The sequence below is a fragment of the Neoarius graeffei genome, chromosome 12 (genome assembly GCF_027579695.1).
Source record: "Neoarius graeffei isolate fNeoGra1 chromosome 12, fNeoGra1.pri, whole genome shotgun sequence".
Lineage (NCBI taxonomy): Eukaryota > Metazoa > Chordata > Actinopteri > Siluriformes > Ariidae > Neoarius > Neoarius graeffei.
Window position 1 is genome coordinate 21239638 of NC_083580.1, and position 12131 is coordinate 21251768.

The following is a 12131-nucleotide window of genomic DNA, read 5'->3' on the forward strand; positions in this document are numbered from 1 at the left end:
TGACTCTTACAGGCTTATTCTGAAATCTCATTAGACAGTAGTTTATAGCATAAGTCAAGTGTGAGAGCCTTGCAGCTTAATTTTGTTGGTGGCTATGTTGTTATTAATATCAGCCTGCCCCACCAAACTCTATGGTCATTAAAATATTAAAATAGAGTTATTCAATGAAAGTTTTTGTTTGTTGTTTCTCGACAGAGAAGAATTTAGAGCTGGCTCACTCATTGGTTAGGACTTCATTGCTGGGACAGAAGGCCATGGCAGTGTATGTTTATGTAGGAAGTGACAGATGAATTAACCAATTATATTTTAATTTATAGTGGGAGGGACCAAAAATTTAACGCCCTCGGCCTTCTCGAAGGCCAACGCGAGCTTATCCGTGAGTCGGTGCCGTCAGTGCAGCAGTGAAGTCGCCTTCCAACTAGTGTAGCGTTCATCAGTAGTGTTACTGAATGCTCATAAAGCAGTCAAGCCAGTACTAGCACAGGCTAACAATCGAGAAACTAAGATTTCTGTCTCCAGACTCTTCTTCCGTGCACACTTGCCACAGTATTTTTCACTCAGACTTAAGTATTCGTTTCCCTGTGTAATTTACTTAGTTACTTTTAAAATCAACATCGACAACTACACACAACGGAACGACCTGGCAGCCTGACGCTAATCCCTTGCAAAATCCTTTGCCCTGTTGCTTTTTTGGTGTGTCTGGCTAAGTTTTGGCTGAGCTGGAGTCCCAGCTCTAATAGTAATGGTTCAACACTGCGGCTCATGATACATGTTTGTGTGTGTGTGTATGTGTGTACCCTCTAGTCTCATGTATTCAGGGCAGTAGTAATGGATGATGGTCAGCAAGGCAGCACCATCACACAGGTCTTTCATCAGATCCTCCACCACTGGCAGGTGAGGAAGAATACGGTTGGACACATGGTCTCTACGGTAACGTACCTAAGGATGTGGTGACAAACAGAGATCAGAGTACAGTACATACGCGCACACACACTCACCTTACACAGCATTAAATATTAAGGCTATACATCCTTTTTACAATAGTAGACCTTCAGAACATATAATGCACATGTAATCCTACCATAGTCCTTTCGGCCTGCATTATTACACTTTGTTCTAATTTTAATGTGGTATTCTTATGATTAGTGCAAATTCAAATAATAAGCCTTTATACTTCATATATGATTTTAAAAAACTAAATACATAAAGCTGCACGCACACACACACATACATATTTCACCACTTCTGTACTCTAAAAATGAATAATTGTTTATTCCAGATGTGTAGTCCATATATATTTGGACACTGACACAAATTTTGTTTTTTTACCTGTTTACTGAAACATATTCAAGTTATAGTTATATAATGGACATGAACATAAAGTCCAGACTTTCAGCTTTCATTTGAGGGTATCCACATTAAAATTGGATGAAGGGTTTAGGAGCTTCAGCTCCTTAACATGTGCCACCCTGTTTTTAAAGGGACCAAAAGTAATTGGACAATTGACTCAAAGGCTATTTCATGGGCAGGTGTGGGTAATTCCTTCGTTATGTCATTCTCAATTAAACAGATAAAAGGCCTGGAGTTGATTTGAGGTGTGGTGCTTGCATTTGGAAGATTTTGCTGTGAAGAAAACATGCGGTCAAAGGAGCTCTCCATGCAGGTGAAACAAGCCATCCTTAAGCTGCGAAAACAGAAAAAAAAAACATCCGAGAAATTGCTATAATTTAGGAGTGGCAAAATCTACAGTTTGGTACATCCTGAGAAAGAAAGAAACCACTGGTGAACTCATCAATGCAAAAAGACCTGGACGCCCACAGAAGACAACAGTGGTGGATGATCGCAGAATAATTTCCATGGTGAAGAGAAACCCCTTCACAACAGCCAACCAAGTGAACAACACTCTCCAGGAGGTAGGCGTATCAATATCCAAATCTACCATAAAGAGAAGACTGCATGAAAGTAAATACAGAGGGTTCACTGCACGGTGCAAGCCACTCATAAGCCTCAAGAATAAAAAGGCTAGATTGGACTTTGCTAAAAAACATCTAAAAAAGCCAGCACAGTTCTGGAAGAACATTCTTTGGACAGATGAAACCAAGATCAACCTCTACCAGAATGATGGAAAGAAAAAAGTATGGTGAAGGTGTGGTACTGCTCATGATCCAAAGCATACCACATCATCTGTAAAACATGGCGGAGGCAGTGTGATGGCTTGGGCATGCATGGCTGCCAGTGGCACTGGGTCACTAGTGTTTATTGATGATGAGACACAGGACAGAAGCAGCCAGATGAATTCTGAGGTATTCAGAGACATACTGTGTGCTCAAATGCAGCCAAACTGATTGGTCGGCGTTTCATAATACAGATGGACAATGACCCAAAACATAGAGCCAAAGCAACCCAGGAGTTTATTAAAGCAAAGAAGTGTCATATTCTTGAATGGCCAAGTCAGTCACCTGATCTCAACCCAATTGAGCATGCATTTCACTTGTTAAAGACTAAACTTCAGACAGAAAGGCCCACAAACAAACAGCAACTGAAAACCGCTGCAGTAAAGGCCTGGCAGAGCATTAAAAAGGAGGAAACACGGCGTCTGGTGATGTCCATGAGTTCAAGACTTCAGGCAGTCATTGCCAACAAAGGGTTTTCAACCAAGTATTAGAAATGAACATTTTATTTACAATTATTTAATTTGTCCAATTACTTTTGAGCCCCTGAAATGAAGGGATTGTGTTTAAAAAATGCTTTAGTTCCTCACATTTTTATGCAATCATTTTGTTCAACCCACTGAATTAAAGCTGAAAGTCTGAACTTCAACTGCATCTGAATTGTTTTGTTCAAAATTCATTGTGGTAATGTACAGAACCAAAATTGGAAAAATGTTGTCTCTGTCCAAATATTTATGGACCTAACTGTACATTCTATTTAGTTGGGTAATTAACTATTAGGTCAGCAACTTCTGTATTAGGCTGCACTGTGCTGATTTTTTACAAATGTTTTATTGCACTTGCATTGCAAATTGAAAGTTATATACTGTACATACAGTGCCCTCCACAATTATTGGCCCCCCCTTGTAAAGATTAGTAAAAAATGTTCGGGAAAAAAAAATCCACCTTTAGGTGAAGTCGCGTCATCTCACGCTGAAAAAATGAGAAAAATCCAACCTTTAATTGAAATGAATTTATTCAGAGAAAACCAAATCCTTCATCAAGGAATATTTACTTTCAACAAAAACACATGTGCCACTATTATTGGCACCCCTGGAAATTATAGTGCACGCAATGTAACTGAAGCATGTTTCCCATTTAAATTGTACATTTTTTTTAGTTGATTGGAGTGTGTAGGAACTTTCAAGCTGTAATCCATGACTTCCTGATTAACTGGGGTACAAATATGAGGTGATTCGCTAAGTCATCCATCACTATAGGAAAGACAAGACAACACACAAACCAAATGAGGGAGAAGTGTATTGACCTTCATAAGTCAGGGAATGGTTATTAAAAAAAAAAAACTACTCGCCTGAAAATGCTGATTTCTACTGTTAGGACAATATATTTTTTTTCAAAAAGTGAGCAACTGGAACTGTTACAAACTTGCCTGGAAGAGGACCCAGGTTTATTTTGTTCCCATGTACAGTACCTGTACTATGAGGAGGAGGGTAAGAGAGGCAAAAAAATTCCCAAGGATCACTGTTGGTGAATTACAAGAAAAAGTAACATCTCAGGGTTTCCAAGTCTCCAAAACCACCATCAGATGCCAACTCCATACCAACAGATTATTTGAAAGGTACACTACCGTTCAAAAGTTTGGGGTCACTTTGAAATTTCCTTATTTTTGAAAGAAAAGCACTGTTCTTTTCAATGAAGATCACTTTAAACTAATCAGAAATCCACTCTATACATTGCTAATGTGGTAAATGACTATTCTAGCTGCAAATGTCTGGTTTTTGGTGCAATATCTCCATAGGTGTATAGAGGCCCATTTCCAGCAACTCTCACTCCAGTGTTCTAATGGTACAATGTGTTTGCTCATTGCCTCAGAAGGCTAATGGATGATTAGAAAACCCTTGTACAATCATGTTAGCACAGCTGAAAACAGTTGAGCTCTTTAGAGAAGCTATAAAACTGACCTTCCTTTGAGCAGATTGAGTTTCTGGAGCATCACATTTGTGGGGTTGATCAAATGCTCAAAATGGCCAGAAAAATGTCTTGACGATATTTTCTATTCATTTTACAACTTATGGTGGTAAATAAAAGTGTGACTTTTCATGGAAAACACAAAATCGTCTGGGTGACCCCAAACTTTTGAACGGTAGTGTATGCCAGAAAAAAAAGCCTTTTCTGGAAGTTAACCACAAACGTGTATGTATCTTTACTTTTCAAGCGGTGACAATAATCATGGAGGAGACTACTTTATATTTACACACACACACACACACACACACACACACACACACACACACACACACACACACACACACACATATATTTAAGCAACACAAGTCATTTTAACTGCTAGGTTTCTGAGTCATGTGTTTAATCTGTTTAAATCCCTATGTGGTTGCTACTCTTTCTTTCTTCTTTTCTCCAAAGATGCATACTTCAATGCAAAATTAAAAAAAACCCCACCATATTAATCAGAAGATAGCAATCCTGCCTCACAATGCAATGAAGCATATACTGTATTCCCAACACAACATTAAGCAGTGAGTAAGTAAATAAATGAATCAGTGGATGAGTAAATGGCTGAATACTGTACCACATGAGCAAACTCCACTGGCTCCAACATGCAATGGGCCAAAGCATTCATAAAGTCAGGCTGACAGAGAGAATGAACAGAGATGAGGACACAGGCACATGCAGACAAAGAAAAAGAAAGAGAGGAGAAGATGAGAAAAACGGGTAAAGATGGGCATAAAAATAAGAGCGACCAGACAGAAAGAGAGAGAGAGAGAGCAATAAATGCATGTGGTTGAATGAGCGATATGTTATGGCAACATGGACCATGACTACACAATTACAGATCTGACAACACACCAACCTCCCTGCCCTGCACCGCACGCACACGCACACACACGCACACACACACACTCTCCTCAAGTGTAATACAGGAGGCAGAGAGGAGGCGCCATATCACTTACAGGCACGAGCTTCCAGTACCATTTGGAGGGAGACTATCCAACAGGAAGGGGCAGGGCAAAGAAGACAAACAGGAAGAGTAGCAAAAAGGTCAAAGGTGAGAGGTTACACATCAAGCAGGTGGACAAGAGTAGAACAGAATAGAAGGCAACAGAATGATCAGATTTGTTATGCACTGCTTTAATCTGATCAGAGAGCAGGGTAAAATCAAACAGTCACATACTCAGTGAATGACCACTTCAGGGCAGGAGCATGCTATTTTGTCATTCTGGGCATTTGTCACAGGTAAACATGAGTCACATGACAGTGTATCCAAAACCATCTTCTTCTTAACATCGCTAACTGGTGATGCACGGCTGTTTCATGTCAACAGTAGGGGCCTTTCACATGACGTCATCGTAACTGCGGATTTGTTTATCCGGCCAAGCTTTGTGTTTGCCAGCGACCAGCACAAGTGTGCGTGAGTGATTGTAAGCCCTATTCAGTAAACATCTACAGATAAACTTGTAGAAGTTACATCTAAAAGAACAATGCCACAGACTTGTAGTGCTTTTCTGATGTAATAACAGACGTGGAGATAAGCCTGGTTCAGGATGTCGTAGTGTCAGAAATCCGGTAGCTGGTTTGCCGAACACTTTTCGAGTAGAATAAATACATTTGTGGGTAAATTAAGAAGAAGCCTTTATTTTTGTCACATGTACACTCAAGCACAGTGAAATTCCTCCTCTGCATTTAACCCATCTGAAGCAGTGAACACATGCACGCGCACACAAGTGAGCAATGAGCGCGCGCACACACAGCAGTGGGCAGAACAAATAATAAATAAATACATTTGTGGGTAAATTATATGGATCTGTGATGCCTGCATGTTTCAGCTTTTGGATGTAACGTGATGTGCTGGTAGAATATACATTTTTTATTGTTTCATTGAGATCGTACTGACTGCAGTTGTCTCGAGTTTCATTAACTGTCGCGGCTATGTTTCTTGGTTTGCCCGGCAATATGGCGGATGCTGCGCGATCAACAAAAATCTGTGACGTCAGTGAAAGGCCCCTATTGGCTACCACAGACTCAGTGGGGATGTGGGGAAAGCTAAAGGTGGCTTGAACGAAGACAAGCGTGTATAAGCCTCAGCATACTTCATATAGAGATAATATTCGATTTGCTTCCACAAGCAATATACATACAGTGGTGCTTGAAAGTTTGTGAACCCTTTAGAATTTTCTATATTTTTGCATAAATATGACCTAAAACATCATCGGATTTTCACACAAGTCCTAAAAGTAGAGAAAGAGAACCCAGTTAAACAAATGAGACAAAAATATTATACTTGGTCATTTATTTATTGAGGAAAATGATCCAATATTACATATCTGTGAGTGGCAAAACTATGTGAACCTCTAGGATTAGCAGTTAATTTGAAGGTGAAATTAGAGTCAGGTGTTTTCAATCAATAGGATGACAATCAGGTGTGAGTGGGCACCCTGTTTTATTTAAAGAACAGGGATCTATCAAAGACTGATCTTCACAACACATGTTTGTGGAAGTGTATCATGGTACGAACAAAGGAAATTTCTGAGGACCTCAGAAAAAGTGTTGTTGATGCTCATCAGGCTGGAAAAGGTTACAAAACCATCTCTAAAGAGTTTGGACTCCACCAATCCACAGTCAGACAGACTGTGAACAAATGGAGGAAATTCAAGACCATTATTACCCTCCCCAGGAGTGGTCGACCAACAAAGATCACTCCAAGAGCAAGGCGTGTAATAGTCGGCGAGGTCACAAAGGACCCCAGGGTAACTTCTAAGCAACTGAAGGCCTCTCTCACATTGGCTAATGTTAATGTTCATAAGTCCACCATCAGGAGAACACTGAACAACAATGGTGTGCATGGCAAGGCTGCAAGAAGAAAGCCACCGCTCTCCAGAAAGAACATTGCTGCTTGTCTACAGTCTGCTAAAGATCACGTGCACAAGCCAGAAGGCTATTGGAAAAATGTTTTGTGGATGGATGAGACCAAAATAGAACTTTTTGGTTTTAATGAGAAGCGTTATGTTTGGAGAAAGGAAAACACTGCATTGCAGCATAAGAACCTTATCCCATCTGTGAAACATGGTGGTGGTAGTATCATAGTTTGGGCCTGTTCTGCTGCATCTGGGCCAGGACAGCTTGCCATCATTGATGAAACAATGAATTCTGAATTATACCGGCGAATTCTAAAGGAAAATGTCAGGACATCTGTCCATGAACTGAATCTCAAGAGAAGGTGGGTCATGCAGCAAGACAATGACCTTAAGCACACAAGTCGTTCTACCAAAGAATGGTTAAAGAAGAATAAAAAGTTAATGTTTTGGAATGGCCAAGTCAAAGTCCTGACCTTAATCCAATCGAAATGTTGTGGAAAGACCTGAAGTGAGTAGTTCATGTGAGGAAACCCACCAACATCCCAGAGTTGAAGCTGTTCTGTATGGAGGAATGGGCTAAAATTCCTCCAAGCCGGTGTGCAGGACTGATCAACAGTTACCGGAAACGTTTAGTTGCAGTTATTGCTGCACAAGGGGATCACACCAGATACTGAAAGCAAAGGTTCACATACTTTTACCACTCAGATATGTAATATTGGATCAGTTTCCTCAATAAATAAATGACCAAGTATAATATTTTTGCTTCATTTGTTTAACTGGGTTCTCTTTCTCTACTTTTAGGACTTGTTTGAAAATCCGATGATGTTTTAGGTCATATTTATGTAGAAATATAGAAAATTCTAAAGGGTTCACAAACTTTCAAGCACCACTGTAAATGAAGAACAAATGCACATTGTGTAGTATGCACTAATGAAGTTGTGCATATGGCAGCTGGGTGAACTTCAAGGATGAACACATTATATGTTCAAGCCTGCGACTGGTCATTACAAATGAGCCGTTTGATGGTCTCACATACCACAAGATCATTTTTTCTTTGTAAATATGTCATAAAATAAGCAGTTCTTCTTCTTCTTATTCTTCTTGTGTGCTCTCATTTGTTTCTGTACTTCTTCAACTGTGTAAACTGCCAAGAAATTTTATTTGGCCACCTGCAGTAGTGGAGCACTGGTACATGATGGCTAATACAAAACCATAGCAAGCTTGAATCTTCCTGAAGGTGGTTTTCTCCTTACATAACCCTCACAGATGTCATCATCGCATTAAGTATGCTAAGACCTTAAAGGTGACATATTATAACCTTTTTCCACAAGCTGACACAGCTCCCTGAGGTCTTACTGAAATGTCTGTGACTTGCTTTGGTCAAGATACCAGAAGGATAAAGTACCACAGCACCTTCTCACCCTGTCTAACCAGCCCTGTTCAAAATGGCTGGTTTGAGTGCCTGTTCCTTTAAATGATAATGAGCCACTGTTTACCCTACCCCCCCGTTCCACCAGCCAATCAGGTAGTACTTTCCTTATGAATATTCATTCGTAAAGGCAGTTCTCAAGCCATGAATGGAGATACTCAGATGAGGGGGCGGCATCATTCTTATGAACTCCACTTGTGACATGGGGGGGGGCGCGTTCAAATCTAAACGGCTTGTTGAAGCACATATTTTCTGAAACAGGCAGTCCAAAAAAAAGATAATAATAATAATAACCTCCAAAAAACCTGACAGGGTTGTCTTATTTCAAAATTTGTGGGGTATTAGGCACTCCAGATACCCAAATATATGTGCACAAGCACTGAAAAAGTGAGTCTTTCATAATATATCCCCTTTAATGGGACTCCACAAATTTACATACCATGTGTTAAAGTTCCTAACAGATAGTTGAATAGTTTTGGTATGTTTGCAGGGGGGGCGGCATGGTGTAGTAGTGGTTAGCGCTGTCGCCTCACAGCAAGAAGGTCCTGGGTTCGAGCCCTGTGGCCGACGAGGGCCTTTCTGTGTGGAGTTTGCATGTTCGCCCCGTGTCCGCGTGGGTTTCCTCCGGGTGCTCCGGTTTCCCCCACAGTCCAAAGACATGCAGGTTAGGTTAACTGGTGACTCTAAATTGACTGTAGGTGTGAATGTGAGTGTGAATGGTTGTCTGTGTCTATGTGTCAGCCCTGTGATGACCTGGCGACTTGTCCAGGGTGTACCCCGCCTTTCGCCCGTAGTCAGCTGGGATAGGCTCCAGCTTGCCCTGTAGAACAGGATAAAGCGGCTAGAGATAATGAGATGAGATGTTTGCAGGGTTCCCGCTGGCGCTCGTCACACTTGTCACTAAGGAACATAATCCTTCAGTGACAAAGAGAAAATTACTAGCAGTCGTCACAGTGACGAATGTATTTATCATCATTATCATAAGTCATCTTTTCTAGAAATCCATCCACAAACGCCTCCATTTGCCGAAATCCAACCCCAGTGAAGAGATGACGGGAAGCCAGAGTGTAAACAATAAGCATGTGCTTGTGACCGATAAAAATCGACTACACGTAATGACCAAATGAGTGCCAAGCTTTTGACCAATCGCAGTGCGTCTTAATGGGCCTGGTGTGGTGGTGTAATTATCTCTGCGTGAACCAAACAATGGTGAAGCTGACAAAGTTTTTTGGGTGAGCTTCTTCAAGAGCTGAAGATGATTTAAGGGCCGAAACAGCCATGGAGGAGGCACACTCAGAGCCCCGACCGTCCCCTAGCACACTGGACAGTGTCAGTAACACAGGGGTCGGTAAAAACGCCAAAGTGAAAGCGCTGTCAGCCGGCAAGCGACCGAAGGGAGCTAAGTTTTGGGGGTCATGGCGTGTTGAGTTCCTGTAGCTGCTGACTAACGTATGATGAAAAACGCGGTATCATTCTGTGTTTGGCTTCTAAATTGACGGGAAAATCGAATTCCTTCACTGTTGTTTGTTCCAAGATTCTTCTCGGCTCTGTTCACTTGTAAATCAAGTTGTGTGTTGAAGTGAAGACTACAGGGAATCTGAATACCTCTTTTGAATAACTCCATGCTAAAATAACCCTAAGTAAGCTCAAACTAAAGAGGTTTATTTTACAACCCCGATTCCAAAAAAGTTGGGACAAAGTACAAATTGTAAATAAAAACAGAATGCAATGATGTGGAAGTTTCAAAATTCCATATTTTATTCAGAATAGAACATAGATGACATATCAAATGTTTAAACTGAGAAAATGTATCATTTAAGGAGAAAAATTAGGTGATTTTAAATTTCATGACAACAACACATCTCAAGAAAGTTGGGACAAGGCCATGTTTACCACTGTGAGACATCCCCTTTTCTCTTTACAACAGTCTGTAAACGTCTGGGGACTGAGGAGACAAGTTGCTCAAGTTTAGGGATAGGAATGCTAACCCATTCTTGTCTAATGTAGGATTCTAGTTGCTCAACTGTCTTAGGTCTTTTTTGTCGTATCTTCCGTTTTATGATGCGCCAAATGTTTTCTATGGGTGAAAGATCTGGACTGCAGGCTGGCCAGTTCAGTACCCGGACCCTTCTTCTACGCAGCCATGATGCTGTAATTGATGCAGTATGTGGTTTGGCATTGTCATGTTGGAAAATGCAAGGTCTTCCCTGAAAGAGATGTCGTCTGGATGGGAGCATATGTTGATCTAGAACCTGGATATACCTTTCAGCATTGATGGTGTCTTTCCAGACGTGTAAGCTGCCCATGCCACATGCACTAATGCAACCCCATACCATCAGAGATGCAGGCTTCTGAACTGAGCGCTGATAACAACTTGGGTCGTCCTTCTCCTCTTTAGTCCGAATGACACAGCGTCCCTGATTTCCATAAAGAACTTCAAATTTTGATTCGTCTGACCACAGAACAGTTTTCCACTTTGCCACAGTCCATTTTAAATGAGCCTTGGGCCAGAGAAGACGTCTGTGCTTCTGGACCATGTTTAGATACAGCTTCTTCTTTGAATTATAGAGTTTTAGCTGACATCGGCGGATGGCATGGTGAATTATGTTCACAGATAATGTTCTCTGGAAATATTCCTGAGCCCATTTTGTGATTTCCAGTACAGAAGCATGCCTGTATGTGATGCAGTGCCGTCTATGTGCCTGAAGATCACGGGCACCCAGTATGGTTTTCCGGCCTTGACCCTTACGCACAGAGATTCGTCCAGATTCTCTGAATCTTTTGATGATATTATGCACTGTAGATGATGATATGTTCAAACTCTTTGCAATTTTACACTGTCGAACTCCTTTCTGATATTGCTCCACTATTTGTGGGCGCAGAATTAGGGGGATTGATGATCCTCTTCCCATCTTTACTTCTGAGAGCCGCTGCCACTCCAAGATGCTCTTTTTATACCCAGTCATGTTAATGACCTACCGTATTGCCAATTGACCTAATGAGTTGCAATTTGGTCCTTCAGCTGTTCCTTTTTTGGACCTTTAACTTTTCCAGCCTCTTATTGCCCCTGTCCCAACTTTTTTGAGATATGTTGCTGTCATGAAATTTCAAATGAGCCAATATTTGGCATGAAATTTCAAAATGTCTCACTTTTGACATTTGATATGTTGTCTATGTTCTATTGTGAATACAATATCAGTTTTTGAGATTTGTAAATTATTGCATTCCGTTTTTATTTACAATTTGTACTTTGTCCCAACTTTTTTGGAATCGGGGTTGTAGCTTGATGGTGAAGAGGCTGCCCAAAATCAAGTCTTTCTGATTAGAGGCTGGAGTGGAGCCCAAATTTTATCTGTAATGGAGAGGCCTTGTTGTATCTGTACAAATATTTGAATTGTGCCAGTTTGGTTGGTATAAACCTGTATTAAGTCCACTTTGATAAGTCGGTAACTAAGAAAAAAATACAGATGAAGAAAAAGTGAAGAATACTTATTTGACTTTGTTTTTCAAGGGAAAAAGTGGAGAATATTTTTCAGAACCCAGAGGGAACCCTGTGTTTGGTGTTGTTTGCCTACGGTACATGGATGCACCAACCCTGAACCAGTTGAGGAGGACACTGCTAGGATGACTACGATTAGGTGAATGCTGCCGTCATGA

The 12131-nt window shown here is 40.9% G+C and overlaps 1 protein-coding gene across 1 annotated transcript in view; it reads right to left on the reverse strand.

The window, feature by feature from the left end:
• camsap1a (calmodulin regulated spectrin-associated protein 1a) overlaps positions 1-12131 on the reverse strand; it is a 114207-nt gene that overhangs the window by 36580 nt on the left and 65496 nt on the right. The window contains exon 5 of the mRNA XM_060935666.1: positions 798-939. Coding sequence (XP_060791649.1) covers positions 798-939 — 142 coding nt within the window. The remainder of the gene's footprint in view (positions 1-797; positions 940-12131) is intronic.